The 25,347-nt window shown below is 41.8% G+C and overlaps 2 protein-coding genes across 2 annotated transcripts in view; both read left to right on the top strand.

Moving 5' to 3' along the window:
* Window positions 1-10,643, top strand: part of LOC308359687 (uncharacterized protein) — a 36,395-nt gene extending 25,752 nt beyond the window's left edge. The window contains exon 3 of the mRNA XM_080830919.1: window positions 10,426-10,643. Within this exon, the coding sequence (XP_080687045.1) occupies window positions 10,426-10,436 (11 nt within the window). The 3' untranslated portion in view covers window positions 10,437-10,643. The remainder of the gene's footprint in view (window positions 1-10,425) is intronic.
* Window positions 1-25,347, top strand: part of SEPTIN14 (septin 14) — a gene marked incomplete at both ends in the record, with an annotated part of 375,063 nt that overhangs the window by 214,582 nt on the left and 135,134 nt on the right. The window lies entirely within an intron of this gene.

Genomic DNA, 25,347 nt, shown 5'->3' with positions numbered 1-25,347 from the left:
GATTCCATACAAATTTTAGGGTTGTTTGTTCTGGCTCTTTGAAAAATGTTGATAGTATTTTGATAGGGATCGCTTTGAATATATGGATTGCTTTGGGTAGCATAGACACTTTTTCCACTTTTTTTTTATTACATTCAATTAGCTAACATATAGTACATCTTAAGTTTTTGAGATGTGGTGTTCAATGATTCATTAGTTCTGTATAATACTCAGTGCTCATCACCACATGTCCCCTCCTTAATACCTATCACTCACTTACCCTATTCCCTTACCCCACTCACTTCTGTAACACTCAGTTTGGTTCCTGGAGTCCAGAGTCTCCATGGTTTGTCTCCCTCTCTGATTTCTTCCCATTCAGTTTTCCCTCCCTTCCCCTGTGGTCCACTGCACTATTCCTTATGTTCCACATATGAATGAAACCATATGATAATTGTCTTTCTCTGCTTGACTTATTTCACTTCGCATAATCCCTTCTGGGTCCATCCATATCAGTGGAAATCATGGGTATTCATCCTTTCTGATGGCTGAGTAATATCCCACTGTATATATAAACAACATCTTCTTTTAACATAGACATTTTAACAGTATTTGTTCTTCCAGTCCATAGCATAGAATGTTTTTCCATTTCTTCGTGTCTTCCTCAGTTTCATTCATAAGTGTTCCATAGTTTTCAGAGTACAGATCTTTTTACCTCTTTGGTTAGGTTTATTCCTAGGTATCTTATGGTTTTGGGTGTGATTGTAAATGGGATCAATTGCTTGCTTTCTCTTTCTGCTGCTTCATTGTTAGTATATAGAAGTGCAACTGACTTCTGTGTATTGATTTTATATCCTGCTACTTTACTGAATTCCTGTATCAGTTCTAGCACTTTTTTGGTGGAGTCTTTTGGGTTTTCTATATAGAATATCATGTTGTCTGTGAAGAGTGAAAGTTTGGTTTCTTCTTGGGTGATTTGGATGACTTTTATTTCTTTTTGTTGTCCTATTGCTGAGGTTAGGATTTCCAATACTATGTTGAACAGTGGTGAGAGTGGATATCTCAGTCGTATTTCTGACCTTAGGGGGAAAACTCTCAGTTTTTACACATTGAGGATGGTATTTTCTGTGGGTCTTTTGTATACAGCTTTTACGATGTTGAGGTATGTTCTTTCTACCTCTACTTTCTCGAGGGTTTTTATCAAGAAAGAATGCTGTATTTGTCAAATGCTTTTTCTGCATTTACTGAGGGGAATCATATGGTTCTTATCCTTTCTTTTATTAATGTGGTGTATCAAGTTGATTGATTTACAGATGTTGAACCACCCGTGTAGCCCAGAGATAAATCCCATTTGGTTGTGTGAATAATTCTTTTAATGTACTGTCAAATCCTATTGCTAGTATCTTATTGAGAACTTTTGTGTACGTGTTCATCAGGGCTATTGGCCTGTAATTCTCTTTTTTAGTGAGGTCTTTGTCTAGTTTTGGAATCAAGGTAATGCTGGACTCATAGAATGAGCTTGGAAGTTTTCCTTCCATTTGTATTTTGTGAAACAGCTTCAGGGAATAGATTAATTCTTCTTTAAATGTTGGGTAGAATTCCCCTGGGACGCGGTCTGGCCCTGGACTCTTATTTGTCGGGAGATTTTTGATTACTGCTTCAATTTCTGTGCTGGTTATGGGTCTGTTCAGGTTTTCTATATCTTCCTGTTTCACTTTTGGTGTTCATATGTTTCTAGAAATGCATCCACATTTCTTTGCGATTGCCCCATTTGTTGGCATATAACTTTTCATATTATTCTCTTACAATTGTTTGTATTTCTGCCGTGTTGGTTGTGATCTCTCTTCTTTCATTCATGATTTTATTTGGGTACTTCTCTTTTCTTTTTGGTAAGTGTGGCTAGAGGTTTATCAATTTTGTTAATTCTTTCAAAGAATCAGCTCCTAGTTTTGTCGATCTGTTCTATTCTTTTTTTATTTCACTATAATTTATTTCTGCTCTAATCTTAATTATTTCCTTCTGCTGGACTTAGGCTTTATTTGCTGTATTTTCTCCTGCTTCTTTAGGTGTAAGGTTAGGTTGTGTATTTGAGACTTTTTTTGTTTCTTGAGAAAGGCCTGGATTGCTATATACTTCCCTCTCGGGCTGCCTTTGCTACATCCCAAAGATTTTGGACTATTGTGTCTTCATTTTCATTTGTTCCCATGTATTTTAAAAATTTCTTCTTTAATTTCTTGGTTAACCCATTCATTCTTAAGTAGGATGTTCCTTGACCTCCATGTATTTGTGGTCTTTCCAAATTTTTTTGGGGGGGGTTGACTTCAAGTTTCATAGTGCGGTGGTCTGAAAATATGTCTGGTATGATCTCAACCTTTTTGTATGGGTTGAGGCCTGATTTGTGACCCAGTATACCATCTATTCTGGAGAATGTTCCACATGCACTCAAAAAGAATGTGTATTCTGCTGCTTTAGGATGAAATACTCTGAATATGTCTGTTAAGTCCATCTGGTCTGGTGTGTTTTTCAAAGCTCTTGTTTCTTTGTTGATCTTCTGCTTAGATGATCTCTCCATTGCTGTTAATGGGGTGTTGAAGTCCCCTATTATTGTATTATTATCAATGAGTTTCTTTAAACTTGTTATGTTTTAAGATTTTATTTATTTATTTGACAGAGAGAGAGAGAGATCACAAGTAGCCAGAGAGGCAAGCAGAGAGGGAGGGGGAAGCAGGTTCCCTGCCGAGCAGGGAGCCTGATGCAGGGCTCAATCCCAGGACCCTGAGATCATGACCTGAGCTGAAGGCAGAGGCTTAACCCACTGAGCCACCCAGGTGTCCCTAAGCTTGTTATTAACTGATTTATATATTTGGCTTCTTCAAAGTTGGGTGCATAAATATTTATAGTGGTTATATCTTCTTGTTGGATGTAGCCCTTTGTTATGATACAGTGCCCTTCTGCATCTCTTATTACAGTCTGGTTTAAAATCTAGTTTGTCTGATATAAGGATTACTACTCCAGCTTTCTTTTGATGTCCATTAGGTTAACAGATGGTTCTCTACCCTTCCACTTTTAATCTGGAGGTGACTTTCAGTCTAAAATGAGTCTCTCGTAAGCAGCATAGTAATGGGTCTTTTTTTTTTTTTTTTAAAAGATTATTTATTTATTTATTTGACAGAGAGATCACAAGTAGTCAGAGAGGCAGGCAGAGAGAGAGAGGAGGAAGCAGGCTCCCTGCTGAGCAGAGAGCCCGATGCAGGGCTCGATCCCAGGACCCTGGGATCATGACCTGAGCTGAAGGCAGAGGCTTTAACTCACTGAGCCACCCAGGTGCCCCAGTAATGGGTCTTTTTAAAAAAATCCTTTTTGAATCCCTATGTCTTTTGATTGGAGCATTTAGTCCATTTATATTCAGAGTAATTACTGATAGATATGAATTTAGTGCTACTGTATTACCTTTAAAAGTCACTGTTCTTGTAGATTTCTCTTTCCTTCTAGTCTTTGTTGTTTTTGGTCTCTCTCTCTTGTGCTCAAAGGGTCCCCTTTAGTATTTCTTGCAGAGCTGGTTTAGTGTTCTTGAACAACTTTAGTTTTTGCTTGTCTTGGAAAATTTTTATCTTTCCTTCTAGTCCGAATAAATTAACCTTGCTGGATAAAGTATTCTTGGCTGTATATTTTTCCCATTTAGCACACTGAATATATCATGCCATTCTTTTCTGGTCTGCCAAATTTCTGTGGTCAGATCTGCTGTTAAGTCATTTGCTTAAGGACCTTTTGTCTCCAGTTGTTTTGGAATTCTCATTATCTTTGTATTTTGCAAGTTTCACCATAATATGTCTTGGTGTGGACCCGTGTTTGTTGATTTTTGAGGGGAGTTCTCTGTGCCTCCTGGACTTGAATGCCTGTTTCCTTCCCCAGATTAGGGAATTTTTCAGCTATAATTTGTTCAAATAAGCCTTCTGCCCCTCTTTCCTGCTCTTCTTCTTTTGGAACTCCTACGATACAGATATTATTGTGCTTTGTGGAATTGCTGAGTTCTCTAAGTCTATCTTAGTGATTTAATAGTTTTCTTTCCCTCTTCTTTTGAGCTTCATTATTTTCCATAATTTTATCTTCTTTATCGCCTATTGATCCTCTTCTTCCATCCTCATTGTTATTACATCCAGTTTTGCATGTCCGTTATAGCATTTTTTATTTTGGCCTATTTTCTAGGTCTTTTATCTCTTCAGCCAGGGTTTCTCTGGTATTTTCCATGCTTCTTTCAAGTCCAGCTAGTATTTTTATGACTGTTGTTCTAAATTTTTGTTCAGCTTTATTGCTTATTTCTGTTTTGAGCAAATCCCTGGCTGCAATTTCTTCTTGATCTTTCTTTTGGGGAGAATTCCTCCATCTTCTAATTATGTCCAGGTTTCTGTCTTTTGTGTGTTATGAAAGCTTGTTGTTTCCTGCTCCTGAGAGTAATACTGTATTAAGAAGGGGTCCTTCACTGTCCACAACCTGGTGCTTCTGGAAGTGTTTTTGGTGTATGCTCTGTGCATTCTGCTGTTGTGTTTTGGCTGCTCTTTCCCTCAGGTCAGTCCTCTACAGAGTTCCTCCTTGCTTGTAGTAGGGAGTGTCTGGCTCTTCAACTAGGTGTGCTTTGATTTGTTAAGGTTAAGTCTGCTTCTCCCTCTCCCCCTCCCCCTCCTTCTGTTCCTTCCCTCCCTCTCTCTCTGTCAAATAAATAAATAAAATCTTAAAAAAAAAAAAAGATAAGCCTGGGAAAAAAGAGTCTGATCCAATAAAGGAGGAAAGGAAAAGGAACATAAAAGGAAACAAACAAAAAACTGTACCAAAGACTAAGAAAGAAAGAAGGGAAAAAGAAAAGAAGAAGAAATAAGAAGTCTGATCTAAAAAACAAGAAAAGAAAGCAAAGAATAAAAAACTATAAGCCTAAATCCAAACAAAAAATAAAGATTATAAAAAAAGATAAAATCCCTCCCCCCCACCCCAAAAAAAAGGGGAAAAAGAAAGCTTGGTCCCAGTTCCACCAGAACTGATGCTGATGCTTTGGAGCACTCCATCAGACCTGGTACATTCAGGAGTGCCTGTGTTGGTCTGAGGGAGAGGCCAGCTGCACTGGCTCACAGTTAGACTTGCCTTTGCAAAGATACCCCTGCCAGGGGCAGGGGACAGGCTTTGGTTTAAGGAATCTACCCGCCATTGGAGGTGCTGTGTTTCTCTCTGAAGTCTGATGGTACTGTCGGCAGGGAGGGGAGTGGTGGAAGATGGTGCCTTCCTCTCTGTCTGGGGAGGGGAGCCTGGGGCTGCCACTGTTCAGGAGGCCCTTATGGAAAAGGGAACAATCTCCTGTGTTCTAGACTTTGGTCAGATTGCTGCCCTTAACTTGTCTGTGCCCAGCCGTTGGCATGCCCTGTGTCAGTTCTCCTGTTTTTTATGTCTGGCTGGTGGTTGGGATTCAAAACTCCAAATCTTAAAGGGCCTGGCAAGGCTCTAACCTGCTCCCCTCCCCTGGAGGAGAGGCTCTTGGTGCACCTCACATGATGCATGCACCATGGCTGGAGTCTATTGCAGTGCACAGTGAAAAGCTGTGACCAGGTCTGCCCATGCTTCTGTCTTTGCTGGTGAATGGCTGCTCTATGGGCCCTTTGTCCTTAGAGAGGCAAAATATCCTATTCCAAATGTACTCCAGGATGGGGGGTGATCTCTTCTAGTGCGACCCAGGGGATGACCTCACCATGGTGTATTGTGCAAACCCTACAAGTCCTCTCTCCCACTTTCCCTCTGTCCCTTACTTTGCTCCACAAAAAGGTTCCTCCCTCTTTTTTCTCCACCAATTCCTGGCTCTGAATCTCACATCTCCCATGTTCACTCCCTCCAATTATCCAGATTGTTTTCTTAATCCCCAGATTGATTTCCTGGTTGTTTCCAATGATTTGATCTAGCTGTGTTTGAGAGCTGAGGCAAGCTCAGGGTCCCACTACTACTCCACCATCTTAACTTCTCTCAGAGGGCATTCTTTTTTATGACCAAATAGTATTCCATTGTACACACACACACACACACACACACACACACTGCATCTTCTTAATCTATTCATCCACTGATGGACATTTAGGTTGATTCCACATCTTGGCTATTATAAACGATGCTGCAAAGAACACAGGGGTGCATATACCTTTTTGAGTTTGTGTTTTTGTTTTCTTCATACATATACCCAGAAGCGGAATTGCGGGATTGTATAGTAGTTCTATTTTTAGATTTTTGAGCAACCTCGACACTGTTATCCACAGTGGCTACACTAATTTACATTCCCACCAACAATCTCACCAACAACTCTATAGCCTTGCCAATACTTGTTAACTTTTGTCTTTTTGATAATAGTCATTCTGATAGGCGTGAGTTAATATCTCATTATGGTTTTTGGCTTGCATTTCCCTGATGATTAGTGATGTTGAGCATCTTTTCATTGGCCTTCTGTATGTCTTCTTTAGAAAAATGTCTATTCAGATCCTCTGCTCATTTTTAAAATCAGATTGCTTGCTTTTTTTGTTACTGATCTATGAGTTCTTTATATGTTCTGGATATTAACCCTTTATCTGATATGTGATTGCAAATATCTTCTCCCACTCAATAGGTTTCTTTTTTATTTCGTTGATGGTTTATATCCCTGTGCAGAAGCCTTTCAGTTTGGTGGAGTCCCATTTGTTTATTTTTGCTTTTGTAGCCATTGCTTCTGGAGTCAGATCCCCAAAAATATCACTAAGACTGATACCAAGGAGCTTATCACCTTTATTTTCTTCTAGGAGTTTTATGGTATGTGGTCTTACATCTTCCATTTTTTTCTTGAAAAAAAATTTTTTTAAAGATTTTTATTTGAGAGAGAGAGTGAGAGAAAGAGAGAGATAGAAAGCGAGCACGAGCGGTGGTAGGAGCAGAGGGAGAGGGAGAAGCAGATTCTCCTGCTGAGCAGGGAGCCCGATGCGGGACTCAATCCCAGGGCACTGGGATCATGACCTGAGGTGAAGGCAGACATTTAACTGACTAAGCCACTCAGGTGCCCCTCTTACAAAATTTTTATGGCTTAATTTTTCACATTTAAATGTTTGCTCCATTTGAAGACCATCCTAATGTAAACTATGAGCTATGGATTCAACTTTACCTTTTTCAAGATGGTTCCCCAGAAATGTCAACATCAATTATTGAATAAACTAACTTTTCACCACTGGTTTGAGATGCAGTCTTTGTAATACACTAATTCCCATTTGTTCAAGAAATCCTCAGTACTTCCTAAGTGACAGTCATGGTGCTTGAGATATACAAGTGGGGAAAGAAAAAGACTAACATTCCCCACCCTTATGAAACTTATATTCTAGCAGTGGAAAGTAGACAACAAATATGATAACTGGGTAAATTATACATCATGTTAGAAGATAAAAGAAGAGTAGAGTAAGAGGTTCTGACAATGTGAGGGGTGAGGCGCTGTAATTTTACATAGGGTAGTCAGGAAAGATGTTACTGGAGAGGTGACATTTGATAAAAGACTTGCAAAGTTAGCAGTACAGGGCCCTAAGGCAACAGTGTGTGTGTGGCGTGTTCAAGGAAGAAAAATGTAGCCACTGTGGTTCGAGTGGAAAGAGCAAGGGGTAGAAAAGTAAATGATTAAGGTAGAGCGGTAACAGGCCCAGATTCCGCAAGACTGTTTAGGCCAACATAAAGACTTTGACTTTGAATCTGAGTGAAATGGGAGCCATGCATTTTGAGCAGAGCAGTGACATGATCTGATTCACCATTACCCTGCCACTTCCTGGGCTACATCTTTTTGAAATCACCTTTTTTTCCCCTTTGTCTTTAGCACTCTTGCTATTCTCTGCAGTTTCCAAAGCAAAGCCCCCAAATCTACCTATTTTTCTTCACCTTCTAGTTTTAAGCTGTTATTTTCTATCATATACAATATGGCAGTAGCTTCCTAAGTGGATTTCTCCTCCTTCCTTTCTCGCTGCTCACAAATTCACTTGTCATATACCACCCACTTGTCATATACCATATATCACCCCTGGGTGATTTTTTTTTAAAGATTTAATTTATTTATTTGGGAGACAGAGCAGGAGGGAGAGGGAGAGAGAATCTGAAGGAGACTCCAGGCTGAGCACAGAGCCCAATGAAGGCCTTGATCCCACGAACGCAAGATCACGACCTGAGCCAGAACCAAGTCGGGCACGTAATCAACTGAGTCACGTAGGCACGCCACACCTGAGTGACTTTTAAAGTAGAATTCAGTTAGTTATTATTTTACTATCCTGTTTACCTTTCTTCCAAGGCTTTCTAGTGCATTTAGAATAAAATCGAAGCTTTTCCTCAGGGCCACAAGGACCCGTGTACGTTGGCCCTGCCTTCTTCCCCAAGTTTATTTCAAGTCATTTGCTCCCTCCCTTCATTTCAACAATGGTGGCCTTTTAACTTCTTAAATATATCCATGTTGTTTTTTTTTTTTTTAAGATTTATTTATTTACTTATTTGACAGACAGAAACCATCAGTAGGCAGAGAGAGAGAGAGAGGAGGAAGCAGGCTCCCCGCTGAGCAGAGAGCCCGATGCAGGGCTCAATCCCAGACCCTGGGATCATGACCTGAGCCGAAGGCAGAGGCTTTAACCCACTGAGCCACCCAGGCGCCCCTATATGCATGGTTTTTACACATGTTTACCACATGCCTAAAATGCTTTTTTTCCTCTTAGTTTTTATAACTTTTATATATCCTTCATATCTCACCTTAAATTTCACTTCCTTAGAGAGTACCTTCCTTGATTCCCTAATGTACATTTACAGCACCTTATTCTTATTTGGTATAATAAACATCTCAATTTGCAACTTTTACTTTATTTGCTGAGTGACTGTTTCTGTTACACTATAAGAAACTTGTATTTAGAAATATCTATTCTGCCTACTGGTGTATATCTGATGCCAAGCACAATTTCTGGCACATTGTAGCTGCTCAAAAACAAACAAACAAACAAACAAACAAACAAAACTTGTTGAATGAACCATCTTCTTTCTTAACATAGTAAGTGGTTCTGGAGAATTAAAACCTCTTGGGCTAGAATGCCAAGAAGCAGATATATCACTTTAGTTCTTGATGTCTTTCTAGTTCTGTCTGTGGGGAGCCTTATAATTAAGAGTAAACTGAATAATTCTATTCCCCGCAACCCAAGGATCCCAAAGCAGTAACATATCAAGTAAATGTTCAACTCTGGCTAATAGTCTCTTTATTGTCCCTGCTCTTGTATGAGTCTCATTTCCTGTCTGCAACGGCCCTGTCTTTTTTTTAAAAAAATATTTAATTTATTTATTTGACAGAGAGACAGCAAGAGAGGGAGCTCAAGCAGGGGGAGTGGGAGAGGGAGAAGCAGGTTCCCGGCTGGGCAGGGAGCCCGATGCGGGACTCTATCCCAGGTCCCTGGGATCATGACCTGAGCAGAAGGCAGATGCTTAACAACTGAGCCACCCAGGTGCCCTGGCCCTGTCTTATTTAATCTTCAAATCTAACCAATATCAGCACAAATTCAAACTCCATCTTCTTTAGGAAGTCTACCCTCATCCTTCTAGTCTCAATCAGATATCTCCTTTCTCTAAGTACCTCTTGTATTTGTTGTATTTTCCATTCTTAGTAGCACCCAACATTATACTTTTTTGAATGTTGTGTGATTTAGGTGTGTAAATACCTCCTCTGACGAGTTTATTGGCTACCGACAGATAATGTTTATCTCATATAATTTGGAACAATAGAAGTCCTCCTATCTAAAGCAATTGATATTGGTATCTGGTGTGTTAAGCTAAAAAGCCGGTTAAACTTGAAATCTATAGAAGGCATCTTAAACATTTAAATTTGAAATATATAATTGTATATTTATGTGCTCATCTTTTGATGTGAAACTAAGCCTTTTCTGAGAGTGATTTTAATGATTAAGTGTCCATACCCATAATGCATCAATCAGTTTGTTTCAGTAAAATGCAACAAGCGACACTTGGGAAATAATATAGGTGTAGAATCCTCTAAGATTTTTATGATTTTCCCTCAGTGTGTCACAGTTTGTTTACACATAATTTGACAGCAATTTTTAAAAAAGTGATGGACATTTATAAGGTCTTTCCAAAGCATTCAACTACTTTTCACAGAAACAACTCCTTGTCATAGTTATACCTCATCAGCTTACATAATACTTAAATTATAGAACAGTAACAAGAGGCTTAACAACAGATTCGTGATAAACATTAGCTCCTGGCAGATGTCCTCAGGCATATTTAATAATGCCATTAGCTCCAAGCAGTCATTGTGACCTGGGCAGCATTGATTGTTTACAGAGAGAATGCATGTGTTGTTAAGTCTGGTGAGTTGTTGAAGTGATGGGTGATTAAAAGATAGTCTATAGTTTCTTTTGCTTCTTTTATAATATCTAGCACAGACATAAGCTCATGATCTGCTAAAAATGCTGGAAGGATAGAAGAGCTACAAAGGGCCTACAAGGTGAATGAGAACCACGCTATAGAAATGATCATCTGTCCCAAGACTCTGAAGGGCTCTGGACTCACTTCTGAAAATTGAAGAATAAAAGTGCCCATATTCTTAGAACTGTAACAGCATTTCAGAGAGTAAAACTGAACTTACCTGAGACCTGACTATCTGTGATCCATGACTCATTTCTTTCTCCTCCATGTTCCCCCCTTGGGAAAGTATAGCATTGTGAGAGGGCATAACTGGGAAAAAGAAAAAAGGAGCATCTGGTAAATATATATTAATGCTGAGACTAACTCTTGCAGTTTTGCTTCCTGTTAGAATGGCAGATAGTTTAGAGAGAAGCCTTCTAAGACATAAACTCAAAGGCTGGATAACTTACTGAGGAATTCAATGTAGGACCTTCTCTTATTGTGGCATATGAGAAGCTCAAGAAAGCTCAGTGGCACTTCGCCCTGACTACACACCTGGAGGATTTTAAAAAAATGCTAGTGCTCAGCCCCTATTCCCAGAGATTTGCTTTTTTTTTTTTTTTTAATTTAAATTCTAGTTAGTTAACATATAGAGAAATATTTGTTTCAGGAGTGGAATTCAGTGATTCATCACTTACATACGACACCCAGTGCTCATTGTAACAAGTGCCCTCCTTAATACCCATTACCCCTCTAGCCCAGAGATTTGGGTAAATCCGGTATTATCCAAATTGGGCTAGGATGGGCCCGGGAAACAGTGTTTTAAATTCTAAAGTCTCTAAGTGATTCTAAGTAGGAGATGAGAACCACTGAGATGAGCTGATACAGAAAACATATGTTGAGGGCCTAATCTTTATTTTTATTTATTTATTTTTTTTAGAGAGAGATCACAAGTAGGCAGAGAGGCAGGCAGAGAGAGAGGGGAAGCAGGCTCCCTTCTGAGCAGAGAGCCCGATGCAGGGCTTGATCCCAGGACCCTGAGATCATGACCTGAGCTGAAAGCAGAGGCTTAACCCACTGAGCCACCCAGGCGCCCCGAGGGCCTAATCTTTAATTCCTTAAGGGGATAAATTCATCCCCAAACTCAAACTCCAGAGATTTCTCCTTTACTCTTTTTAAGATGTTCTAATAATATACAAAGGAGATTTCACTCTTCTTTTTTCAGAATGTTCACCTTTTTTGAGTACCTAGATTCAGTCCTCCACCAGGATTACTACACCTCTCTGCAGTTCTTAGGTTGTGATGTCATCAAAGCTTTGCTCTCTTCTAGGACAGTCAGTAGATACTAGCTTCAGGGTCCTTGTCATTCCCTGAAAGCTGATTTTCCAGAACCTTATGGAGATATTAAAGGTGCCTCATCTCTGATGAGAGCCTCAGAAGCCAATGGTTACCCACAAGAATGATTTCTGCTTCTCAGGGGCAGCCACTCTCAGAATCTTGCTTTGTTCATGCAAGAGAGATGTGGGGGTTCCTGAAGATGGCTATTACTTTTTCTTCCCCTAAAGGCATCAATCCTTCATGTACAGACTTTACTATGATATTCAAATCTCTCTCACCAGGGATCTTGTAAGATACAAGATCAGATTGAGAACCTGTAATGAGATGCACCAGTCAACAAAAGAAATCCAGCAGCCTCAGTCACCTAGGGGCCTAGAGAATCTGTAAAGAAACATATAAACTACCCGTTCATAAAGATAGGGTACACTACAGTGTGGAATTCTTTAAAAACTATCAAAAAGCATTTTCAGAATTTCTCAAATTCTTCATAGTAAGCTCATGAAAGACAGAAAGGCTGAGGAACTTACAGATTGGAGAAGACAAAGGGGGAAAAAAGCAACTAAATGCCATATGAGATCCTGGATCAGAGAAAAAATATTAGTGGAGAAACCAGTACATTTTGATTAGTTGATTTAATAGTATTGTACCAATTTAAATTCCTGGTTTTGATCATTGTACCCTGGTCAAATAAAACATTAACATTAGGACAAGTAGGATGAATGGTATGTGGGAATTGTGTCCTGCTTTTGCAACTTTACTGTAAGTCTAAGATTGGTTCAAAATAAAAAATTAAAAAATAGAAAACACCAGAATCCATTTTATTTTTTGACAAATATTAAAACAAAATTTTTTGTAGATATAGAAAAGCAGAAAGAAAATCCTACCATCACCCAGAAATAACCAGTTACTTTTTGGGGGCATATACACTTGCAGACTTTTTCTATGCAAAGATACACACATAATATGGTGTGTGTGTGTGTGTGTATATACACACACATATATATATGTTATTATACATATATAACTTTCTTTTTCGAAATGTGGGTTTTAATTATTTTAATTGACGATATTGTACATATCACTTCAGGACAGAAAGCAAAACTAAATATCATTAAAAAATTAGGGTTATACAGTCTCTTCAACGAATGATGATGGGAATTCAGTGCAAGAGAACACAACTGGACCACTTTCTTATACCATATACAAACATAAATTATAAATGGACTAAAGACCTAAATGAGACCCAAAACCATAAAAAATCCTATTAGAGAGCATAGGCAGTAACGTCTCTAACACTGACTGTATCAACATTTTTCTAAATATGACTTAGCAATTGCACTACTAGGTATTTACCCAAAGGATACAAAAATACAGATTTGAAGGGGTACATGTACCCCGATGTTTATAGCAGCATTATCAACAACCAGCCAAACTATGGAGAGAGCCCAAAAGTCCAACAGCTGATGAATGGATATAGATGTGGTGTACATACACACACACACGCACACACACACACTGGAATATGAGTCAGCCATCAAAAAGAATGAAATCTTACCATTTTGCAATGATGTGGATGGAGCTATGGTGTATTATGCTAAGTGAAATAAGTCAGTCAGAGAAGGACAAATACCATATGATTTCTCATCATGGACTTTTAAGAAAGAAAACAGATGAACATATGGGAAGGGGAAAAGAAAAAAAGAGAGGGAAGCAAGCCATAAGTGACTTTTAAAGACAGAAAACAAACTGAGGGTTAATGGATGGGTTGCATGGGTGATGGGTATTAAAGAGGGCACTTGTTGTGAGGAGCCCTGGGTGTTATATGTAAGGATGAATCACTAAATTCTACTCCCAAAACCAATATTGTATTATATGCTAATGAAATGTAAATTAAAAAAAGTCACTTTCCACATAGAAAAAAACAAAAACAAATTATTAAAAAAGTGGCACATATGTATGTGCTGCATTTTAAAATATATTTTATATATTTATAAAATTTTAATATATTTATTTATGTTTTATATATTTTATATATACACACTCACACACACAGAATGGAATATTAGCCATTTCAAAAAGAATGAAATCTTGCCATTTCCAACAGCATGGATGGAGCTAGATGATAATATGCTAAGCGAGATGCATCTGTCAGAGAAAGACACATGCCATATGATTTTATTCATACGTGTAATTTAAGAAACAAAACAAATGAACAAAGGAAAAAAAAAGAAAGACAAACCAAGAAAGAGACTCTTAAATACAGAGAAAAAACTGATAGTTGCCAAAGGGGAGGTGAATAAGGGGGATAAGGTTGGTGGGGGGATAGGTGAAATAGGAGATGGGGATTAAAGAGTACACTTATCATGGTGAGCACTGAGTAATACAGAGAATTGCTAGATCACAACTGTACACCTGAAGTTAATGCAACACTATATGTTAAGTATACTGGAATTAAAAACTAATAATAAATAAATATATATTTATATGTATGAAAATATATAAACAAAATAAAAAATAAAAATAATAAAATTAAAAATAGTGTTACAGTATAATCAACTGCATGCAATACCCAAAATTTATTTAACAACTTCATAAACTTTTTGGGAGCCTTCTTTTCCCTTCTTCCCTTCCACCCTTCCTTCCACTGTTATAGACAACAGCAAACATTGTACAGTTTTGGCATAATTTTGTCCGAGTATTTTTTTTTTTAAGATTTTATTTATTTATTTGACAGACAGAGATCACAAGTAGGCAGAGAAGCAGGTAGAGAGAGAGGAGGAAGCTGGCTCCCCGCAGAGCAGAGAGCCCGATGCAGGGCTCGATCCCAGGACCCTGGGATCATGACCCAAGCCGAAGGCAGAGGCTTTAACCCACTGAGCCACCCAGGCGCCCCCCGAGTATTTCTTTAGGGTAAATTCCTAGAAGTGGAACTGCTGGATCAAAACAAAGGTAAAACACTATTGAGGAAGGCTGTATCATTTTATTAATTCATCAACAATATGAGAGTGACCATTAGCCAAGAATAATAAGCATTATTTTTTAAAAATAGAATAAAAATAGTAAAATATAATAAATAGTATATAATCTAATTCTTAGATAACATGGGAGGCAGAACTTCATATTTTTAGCTTTCATATTTTATCTTTTATAAATTACCCTTTGTGTCATTTGTCCACCTTTCTCCCATTTTGTCTTTTTCTTATTGATTCGTAAGAGTTCTTTATTACAAACTATATTGTGCAGGAAAAGATTAACTGAGTGGGTCTGGGTCATCCAAACTCTGCACATTTTAAGGAGAGGTTTGAGCCTGATCTGGTTCCTGAGAGATAACCTATAGTGCCTTGCAACACCCTGCCTGTTCAAAGGTCTCTGGTTACCTGAGGCTTTGGGACAGGTCAGAAAGTTTATGCTAAAGTAGGATTTATAGTGGCATTCTTGGAACACGTAGGATCACCTTGACCTCTGGAGGGACTGGAGACTGAAGATCAATAAAACAGGTGGTCAGCTATGCCTACATGACCAACTTCCAATAAATACTCTGGATGCCAAAGTTTGCATGAGATTCCCTGGCTGGCAATACATCACTTCTGAGAGAATTAAACACTATCTGCATGACTCTTACTGAGAGAAGACAACTGAACACTTTGCACCTGGTCTTTCCCTGACTCTGCTATACCTGTTTTTGTTGATTTTAATCTGTCTCTTTTCACTGTAATACTCATGCTACTGTAAGTATAACAATTTTGCTGAATTCTATGAGTTCTTTTAGCAAATCACTGAACCTGAGGGTGGTCTTGGGGATCCCTGAACACAGATATAAACAGCAACTCCCTTGTGATAACATAAATAACAAATGTAGTCTCCATGTTATCATTTGTCTTTCATTCTTTGCTGCTTAAAAAAAAAAAGTTAATTTAAAAATCTTCTCCGTCATAAAACGTTTTCTTCTCCCCTGTGTAGGTCCTAAGTATGTGTGAGGGTTTTGTTTTGTTTTTTCCTTACACAGTTATACATGTTCATAAGTTTTTTACATATTCTACATGAAGACATAAGTACACAACACAGGAGTATATGAGTAAGACTGAGTGACCTTCAATGCCTCTTCTTATTCTACTTTCCTCCCTGGAAGTAATTCACCATCAGTCATTTGGTGTACATCCTTTTTTGTCCATTTATGAACATATATAACCACATCCTTACATAACATAACTCACAACATATTATGTGCCACTGTTCTGCAGCATCCTTTACTCCCAAAATGTTTTAGAGATCTTTCCTTGTTTAACTTTAAAATAAATTACTTTATTCTATTTTATAGCAGTACAGTATTCTACCGTATGGATCTATCATAATATATTTAACCATATTGCTAGTGAATACTTAGGCTGTACCCATTTCTCACAATTGCAAATAATATTGTAATTAACATCTTTTTACACACCTCCTTGTGTACCTGTGCAAGTATTTCTGCAAGACTGAGTCCAGAATGAAATTTCTGAGCCTGAGTGAGCTCATTTAACATTTTGGTACGAATTGTCAAATTGCCATTCAAAATGCCTTCCTCAGTCTTACAACTGGTGCCCTTCCCTGGGCACTTTCTTCAACACCTTGTATCATCAATATTTTTATATATTGCTAGTCTACTGGGTGAAAAATATCTTTGTCTTTATTTGCATTCTATGGTTACTTACGAGGTCAAGCATCAAAAAAAATTTTGTGTGTGTGTTTTGGTTACCCATATTTTTTTTAATTGGGTAATTTATTTGAGAGAAAGAGAGAGTGCCAGAGAGAGAGCACAAGCAGGGGAAGGGGCAGAGGGAAAAGCAGGCTCCCTGCTCAGCCCCATGCAGGACTCAATCCCAGAACCCTGGGATCAGGACCTGAGCCAAAGGGAGACGCTTAACGCACTGAGCCATCCAGGCACCCTGGTTACCTGTATTTCTTCTATACATGGCCTATGGGTATCCTTTGCCCATTTTTCTTTTTTCTTTCTTTCTCTCTCTCTCTCTCTTTTTTTTGCTATTATCAGAGGCTCTTTACATATTATGGACATTAATCCTTTGTCTCTCACACATATTCAAATATTTTCATGTGTCTTGTTTTTAGCCCTTTGTTCTTTTTGAATACAGAAATTTAAAATTTTGACATAATGTAATGAGTTTCTCCCAGAAGGTGTGTGTCACAGCACGGCTACAGCATGAAGTGCAAGGGTGGAAGGCGACACAGGGTGCAGCATTAGCATCATAAAGGGCTTTGAGGGCACGTCTAAGGAGGCGCACTGCCGCCCTGATGGCAACCGAGCACCGTGCAGAGGCTTTCAACACACCGACTCTCAACATTCCCCATCTAGCAACTATCGACCGAGCACCAAGTACCGCGATCAAAGCCGTCTCTCAGAGAATTATACTTTTTGTACACGTTTCACCATGTCAAATACATCACGAGAAACAGACCCTCGTGTCAAAGGGCATAAGGGGGACTTGCGCTGCCGCCTACGAAAACGTATTTTAAACATAAAGCACAACGGCTGTCCGTGCGGAAACGGCCCGAGCGGAGGAAGGTACCGGCGGGAGGCGGGTCCGAGTTTGCGGACTATCCGCGCCCGCGGAAACAACAAAAGTCGCTTCAATTCCGTGGGAAACGGACTGGACTCCCAACGGCGGGACGACCGGGAAGGAGGCGTATTCCCGCCCAACAACTCACAACAAAATCCACACCCCCCAATATAGGTAGACATGTAAAAAAAGACATTTAAAAATCCTTTAAACGCAGTAGAAACAAATAAAGGCGACGGTGTTCGCGATCCGGGGATGGCGAGAAACTTCCCGAAACGGCACCGCCCCCGGCCCCCGGCCGCGGAGGGCACCGGAGGGCGCGTTCGCGACCCCGGGGTGGGGGGCTTCCTTCCAGGCGAGCGGTGCGGGTCCCGGCGACGGCTGCGGGCGCGGCCGGGGACTCCGGGGCGACCGCGCGGGGCGACCGCGACGCGCACCCCCGGGCCGCCGCCCGCCCTGCCCCCTCGCCCGCCTCCCGGCCCGCGGCGCGCCGCACTCACCGGCCTCCACAGACAAAGGGCGCTCCGGGCGGCTCCGCCCCCTGACGCCGCGGCCGCCGCCCGCCCGACCCGGGTACGCGGTGCCGAGGGCCCGACTGCCCGAGCCAAGGACGCCCGGCGGCGGGGCCCCTGGGGCTGGGCCGGCCGCCCGCGCCAGCCCCGCTCCGACCGAAGCCTCCCCGCGATGGCGACCGCGCCGCGCGGGCTTGGGCTGCGCCACACGCATGCGCCGGCGGCGCCCCGGGCGGCCGGCTTCCCGCATGCCGGACCCGGAGCTCCCACACGCTCGCCCGCGGGCTGCCACGGCAGCGGCGCTCCCGGGGCCCCGGACCCCCGCCGCGCGCTCCTGGGGCTCGGCCGCCGGGCCGCGGGGTGGGGGCGAGTCGGCCAAGGCCCGCCCCGGCGCGTCCCGGTCAGAGGCTCCGAGGGCCGGTTCGCGCCGGATCCTAGTCCCCTGCCCGCTCCTCGTGGGAGACTCGGAGCGCAGAGACGACGGACGAGCGCGGTTTTCTGCGGAAAGGCCGGTCTCCTGAGGAGAAGAGCAGCGTCTGTCAGCGGGGCTCACGTGGCTTAGCCGGGCTTCAGGACGGCGCGACCCGGACCGCGGGGCGCCTCCGGCGACGCCCGTCTCGTCCCCCTCGAAGCCGTGTGGGACGTAGGGACTGTGCGGTCCCGCCGCGTCCGGACACTCGCGGCCGGTGAGCTGCACGTACTCGTTGCCTGGAGGACATCCGGGGCCGTGGTTTCCCGCCGCACGTTTGCTTCTGGCCCGGCCTCGCGGCAGATGAACCGCTTCCACATGGAGGTTTGGTGGCAGCGCCTCGACTGCACACTTGAATGCGTCGTGAAATAGGGCGATGTCCTTTGCACCTGCACAAAGCCTTTTTAAGATCTCACTTTTAAGGAATCTCTACACCCCACGTGGGGCTTGAACTCATAACTCTGAGACCAAGAGTCACATGTGCTACAGACTGAGCCAGCGGCCCCAGGCCCCTTGCACAAAGCCTTTTTAAAAAAATGAAATTCAAGTTTAATCCCAGAGAAGTTATTTATATTAGTTTCAGGTATAAAATACAGTGCTTGGACAGTTCCGTATATTACTCAGTGCTTACCCGGATAGGTCTGTTCTTATCCTCTCCACCCTTCACCCACTGACCCGCCCACCTCCCGGCTGGTAACGAGTAGGTCGTTACCTATAGTGGAGTCTTTTTCTTGGTTTACCTCTTCCTGCCCCACCCCCTTTGCTTGTTTGTTTTGTTTCTTAAATTCCACATGAGTGAAATTATATGGTATTTGTCTTTCTCTGACTTATTTCACTTGGTGTAATACCCTCTACTTCCAACCAAGTGGTTGCAAATGGCAAGATTTCATTCTTTTTGGTGGTTGAGTATTATTCTGTACTATTCGTGCATGTACACATGTATGTAAGGGCCCACTTCATTAGCGGGAGCCGCTTCGTTGCAGGAACTTAGATTGACCCTGGCCCTCCCGGAGGAACTTCCTTGCAAAGCCCGATGGGAGAGCGGGTCGGCCAGGTGAAGACGTCCGATCCGTGGGGCGCGCGTGTATCTACGGGGGTAAGTTGAAATTCAGTTGGCCGCCCGTGTGTCACCGAGCAGTTTTGTGTGTGTGGCAGACCTAGCGTGACTGTGCAGTTTTCTCTGTGTATTGCAATCTCATGGGCCGCCTGTGGAGAGCCCGGCTAAAGGGCCTCTATAAAGGTTAGTTTGCGAGGAGTAGGGGGAGGAGTAGGAGGAGCTAGTCAGGGAGAGCCGTCAGGATAGTCGTCCTAGGGTCGTCGTCCTAGGGTAGTCCTCGGAGCTTCGTCATGGTCAGCGGGAGCGTCGTGGTCGTCGTCCTGTTCGTCACAGTCGTGGGCAGCGGTGCCCGGACGACGGCCTCACCGCCAGCAGCCTCACCACCGCGAGCGGCCTCGCCACTACGCAGCCCCGGCCCCGCCGCGAGCGGCCTCGTCGCCCTGAGCCGCGGCTCCGCCACCGGCAGCCTCCCAGCCGCGAGCAGCGCCGCCCAGAGCCGCAGCCGTGCTGCCAGCGGCCCCGCCACCCCGAGCCCGGGCCCCGACGCCAGCGGCCTCCTTGGGGCGGCCTTGCCGGAGCGAGCGGCCTTGTCCGGAGCAGCCTCGTCGGGGAGCAGCGTCGTTGGAGCGGCCTCGCCAGAGCAGCGGCCTCCTCCAGGGAGCGACCTCGCCGGAGCACCCTCATTCCGGGGAGTGGCCCTGTCCCGGGAGCGGCCTTGTCCAGAGCGGCCTCGCCGGGAGCAGCGTCATGGGGAGCAGAGTCTGCATCATCGGGGCTGTTGTCCTCATAGTCGTCATCGCCTCTTTGTCGTCGGGAGCGGCTTCATCCGGGACCGGCCTGTCCGGGGAGTGGCCTCGTCGGGGAGTGGCCTCGTTGGGGAGCGGCCTCGTCCAGAGCGGCCTTGTTGGGGTTGTCATCATCGTCTCTTCGTAGGAGACGGCCCCTACCAGTCAGTTTGATTCTCGATGCTTGGCGCGAAATAAAGCTTTGCTTGACCTTTGCTTTGTATCAGTCTCGCTCCTTTGATCATGGACCCCAACAATATATATGTGTGTATATATATTCATATGTATGTACATATACTGTATTGTACATACAGAATAAAATTGTACTGTGCGTTATATATATGTTTATTATTCTATTTTATATATATGTAAAACAGACATGTACACACACATATATATACTACTTCTTTATCCATTCATCACTCATGGACACTTGGGTTGTTTCCGTTCCGTATTGAATAAATAAAGGGGTGCATATCTCCATTTGAATTAGAGTCTTTGTATCATTTGGGTAAATACCCAATAGTGTCATTCCTTGATTGCAGAGTAGTTTTGTTTTTAACTTTTTGAGGAACCTCCATACTCTTTTCCACAGTGGCTTTACTGTTAGGGTCTGTAATCAAAGGAGCGAGACTGATGCAAAGCGAAGGTCAAGCAAAGCTTTGTTTCGTGCCAAGCATCGAGAATCAAGTCAACCGGTCGGGGCCGTCTCTTACAAAGAGGCGACCCTTCCCAGCCTCACAGACTAACTTTTATAGATGTAGTTGAGCCTGGCTATACACAGGTGGCCAATGAGATTGCAATACGCAGAGAAAACTGCAGTCATGCTGGGTAACACACGGGTGGACAATTGAATTTCAATTTGCCCTAGTAGATATATGGGCCCCACTGATTGGATGTCTCCACCTGGCCTGACCTGCCCTCGTATCTGGGCTTTGCAAGTAAGTTCCTCTGGGAGGGGCAGGGTCAATCTAAGTTCACTGCATAAACACAAAATGGCTCCCGCTGGCTAAGTAGGCCCTTACACTTACCACTTTGCATTCCCTCTAACAGTGTAAGAGGGTTCCTTTTTCTCCACATCCTCCCCAACACTTGTTTCTTGTGTTTTTTATTTTAGCCATTCTATCGGGTCTTAGGTGATATCTCATTGTAGTTTTGATTTGTATTTTCCTGATGATGAGTGATGTTGAGCATCTTTTCATGTGCCTGTTGGCCATCTGGATGTTTTCTTTGGAGAAATGTCTCTTCATGTCTTCTGCCCATTTTCAAATTGGATTATTTGTTTTTTGGGTTTTGAGTTGTATAAATTCTTTGTATATTTTGGATACTAAAGTTTTATCAGATATATTATTTGCAAATATCTTCTCATTCAGTACGTTGCTTTCTAGTTTTGTTGATTGTTTCTTTTACTGTGCAGCTTTTTATTTTGATGTAGTTTCAATAGTTTATATTTTGCTTTTGTTTCCCTTGCTTTAGGAGACATACCTAGAAAAACGTTGCGGCAGCCAATGTTAGGGAAGTTACTACCTGTGCTCTCTTCTAGGTTTTTTATGGTTTCAGGCCACACATTTAGGTCCTTCATCCATGTTGAACTTATTTTTGTCATGACGTAAGAAAGTGATCTGGTTCTATTCTTTTGAATGTTGTCCAGTTTTTCCAACACCATTTGTTGAAGAGACTGTATTTTTCCCATTGGATATTCTTTCCTACTTTCTCAAAGATAAGCTGACCAGACAATTGTGGGTTTATTTCTAGGTTTTCTATTTGGTTCCATTGATTTTTGTGTCTACTTTCATATCAGTATAAACCGTTTTGATTTTGACAGGTTTGTAATATAACTTGAGATGTGGAATTGTGACCTCTCCAGCTTTGGTTTTCTTTCTCAAAATTGCTTTCTCTATTCAGGATCTTTTTTGGTTCCATTAAACTTTTAGGTTGTTTGTTCTAGTTCTGTGAAAAATGCTGTTGGTATTTTGATAAGGATTGCATTAAAGGTGTAGATTGCTTTGGGTGATATTGACAATTTAACAATATTTGTTTTTCCAATTCATGAGCATGGAATCTCAATTTCTTTCATCAGTGTTCTATAGTTTTCAGAGAACAGATCTTTAACCTTTAATCTTCTTATTCCTAGATATTTTATTATTTTCAATGCAGTTGTAAATCGGATTGTTTTCTTAATTTCTCTTTCTGCTGCTTCATTATCAGTGTATAGAAGTGCAATGGATTTCTTTATATTGACTTTGTATCCTGGGACGTTATTGAATTCATTTGTCAGTTCTAGTAGTTTTTTGGTGGAGTCTTTCAGGTTTTTTCCAATAGGGAATGTTTTACTTCTTTACCAATTTGGATGCCTTTTATTTCTTTTTGCTGTCTGATTGCTGTGGTTAGGATTTTCAGTACTGCCACTTCCTGACCATGCACAGGAGAAGATTGAGGCACAAACAAGTCAGCTGCAAGAGAAAGGGAGCAGGGGTTGACAGTAGAGAAGACTGTTGCCCCAAACAACCCCTCAGTCTCATATTTATTGGAAGGTAGGTAACAACCCAACAAGAAGCCAAAGTAGGTTACACATTAACCACGAGTCTTGTAGGTAAGAAGAAAGACAAAATATGTCTGGTCATGTAGTACATGACCGATAGTTGAGCAAACCCAAACAGAAGGGATTGTCTGACTAACTGCAGGTTCTCTCCAGGGAAGGGGAGATAACAGAAAAATGAAGCAGGTGGCATTCCACCCTGAGTGGTCCAGGTGTTCCCAGCTGCTGGGCTTCAAGGACATATATCATCTTCTCCCCCAGAGGTCTGTTGCTTGTACATGTTTTTCTTAAGACTATATCTAAGCATGCTTGGTGACTAGTATAATTTCTCGTGGGTTCTATTTAAAGCAGTACATTGTTCTGAGGGACAGTTACACAGTACTATGTTGAATAAAACTGGTGAGAGTGGACATCCTTGTCTTGTTCCTGACCTTAGTGGAAAAACTCTCAAATTTTCACCATTGAGTATAATGTTCATTGTGGGTTTGTCATATATGGTCTTTACTTATACTGAGGTATGTTCCTTCTAAACTTACTTTGTTGAGGGTTTTTGTCGTGAATGGATGTAATTTGGCAAATGCTTTTTCTGTGTCTGTTGAAATGATCATATGGTTTTATCCTTTCTCTTGTTGATTGGATGTATCATGTTGATTGATTCACGAACATTGAACTACCCTTGCACACTGGGAGTAAATCCCACTTGATTGTGGTTAATGATTTTTTTAACGTATGTTGGATTCTGTATTTTGTGAAGGATTTTTTAATCTATTTTCATCAGAGATATTGTCCTGTAGTTCTCTTTTTATAGTGGTACCTTTTCTGTTTAGGCATCAGGCTAATGCTGACCTCACAGAATGTGTTTGGGAGTTTTCCTCCCTTTCTGTTTTTTGGGATAGTTTGAGAAGAATAGGTATTGGTGACTAACAGAATAGAAAAAAAATTTCTTAAAATGTTTAATAGAATTTTCCTGTGTCACCGTCTGTTCCTAGATTTTTGTTTGTTGGGAGATTTGATTACTGATTCAGTTTCTTTGCTAGTAATTGACCTGTTCAAATTTTCCTTCTTTTCTTATTGATTATTTTTATTAACATATAATATATTATTTGCCGCAGGGGTACAGGTCTGTGAATCGTCAGGCTCACACACTTCACACCACTCATCATATCTCCAACTACCCTCTCCACCTCCCCTCCCCCCAGCACCCCTCAGTCTGTTTTGTAAGATTAAAGTCTCTCTCTCTCTTTTTAAAAAGATTTTATTTATTTATTTGACAGAGATCACAAGTAGGCAGAGAAGCAGGCAGAGAGAGAGGAAGAGAGAGAGAGGGGAAACAGGCTCCCTGATGAGCAGAGAGCCCAATGCAGGGTTCAATCCCAGGCCCCTGAGATCATGACCTGAGCCATAGGTAGAGGCTTAACCTACTGAGCCACCCAGGTGCCCCAGATTAAGAGTCTATTATGATTTGTCTCTCTCCCGATCCCATCTTGTTTCATTTTTTCCTTCCCTACCCCACAAACTCCCCACTCTGCCTCTCAAATTCCTCATATCAGGGAGATCATATGATAATTGTCTTTCTCTGATTGACTTATTTCAGTCAGCATAATACCCTCTAGTTCCATTCACATCGTGGCAAATGGCAAGATTTCATTTCTTTCGATGGCTGCATAGTATTCCATTGTGTATATATACTACATCTTCTTTATCTGTTCATCTGTTGATGGACATCTCTGTTCTTTCCATAGTTTGGCTATTGTGGACATTGCTGCTATAAACATTTAGGTGAATGTGCCCCTTCACATCACTACATTTGTATCTTTAGGGTAAATATCCGGTAGTCTGATTGCTAGGTCATAGGGTAGCTCTATTTTCAAACTTTTTGGGGAACCTCCATACTGTTTTCCAGAGTGGCTGCACCATCTTGCATTCCCACAAACAGTGTAAAAGGGTTCCCCTTTCTCTGCATCCTCGCCAGCATCTGTCGTTTCTGGACTTGTTAATTTTAGCCATTCTGACTGTTGTGAGGTGGTATCTCATTGCGTTTTGATTTGAATTTCCCTGATGCCGAGTGATAGTGAGCACTTTTTCATGTGTCTGTTGGCCATCTGGATGTCTTCTTTGCAGAAGTGTCTGTTCATGTCTTCTGCCCATTTCTTGATTGGATTATTTGTTCTTTGGGTGTTGAATTTGATAAGGTCTTTATAGATTTTTGGATACTAGCCCTTTATCTGATATGTCATTTGTGAAAGGGAAAAGATTTTCCCTTCTGTCAGTTGTATTTTACTTTTGTTGACTGTTTCCTTTGCTGTGCAAAGCTTTTGATCTTGACGAAGTCCAAATGGTTCATTTTTCCCTTGCTTCCCTTGTCTTTGGCGATGTTTCTAGGAAGAAGTTGATGCGGCTGAGGTTGAAGAGATTGCTGCCTGTGTTCTCCTCAAGGATTTTGATGGATACCTGTCTCACATTGAGGACTTTCATCCATTTGGAGTCTATTTTTAGATGTGGTATAAGGAAATGGTCCAGTTTCATGCTTCTGCATGTGGTTGTCCAATTTTCCCAACACCATTTGCTGAAGAGACTGTCTTTTTTCCATTGGACATTCTTTCCTGCTTTGTTGAAGATTGTTGACCATAGAGTTGAAGGTCTATGGGCGCTCTATTCTGTTCTATTGATCTATGTGTCTGTTTTTGTGCCAGTACCATA

The sequence above is a fragment of the Martes martes genome (assembly GCF_963455335.1).
Source record: "Martes martes genome assembly, chromosome: 18".
In the NCBI taxonomy this organism is placed as follows: domain Eukaryota; kingdom Metazoa; phylum Chordata; class Mammalia; order Carnivora; family Mustelidae; genus Martes; species Martes martes.
This window is presented reverse-complemented; position numbering and strand designations above follow the sequence as displayed.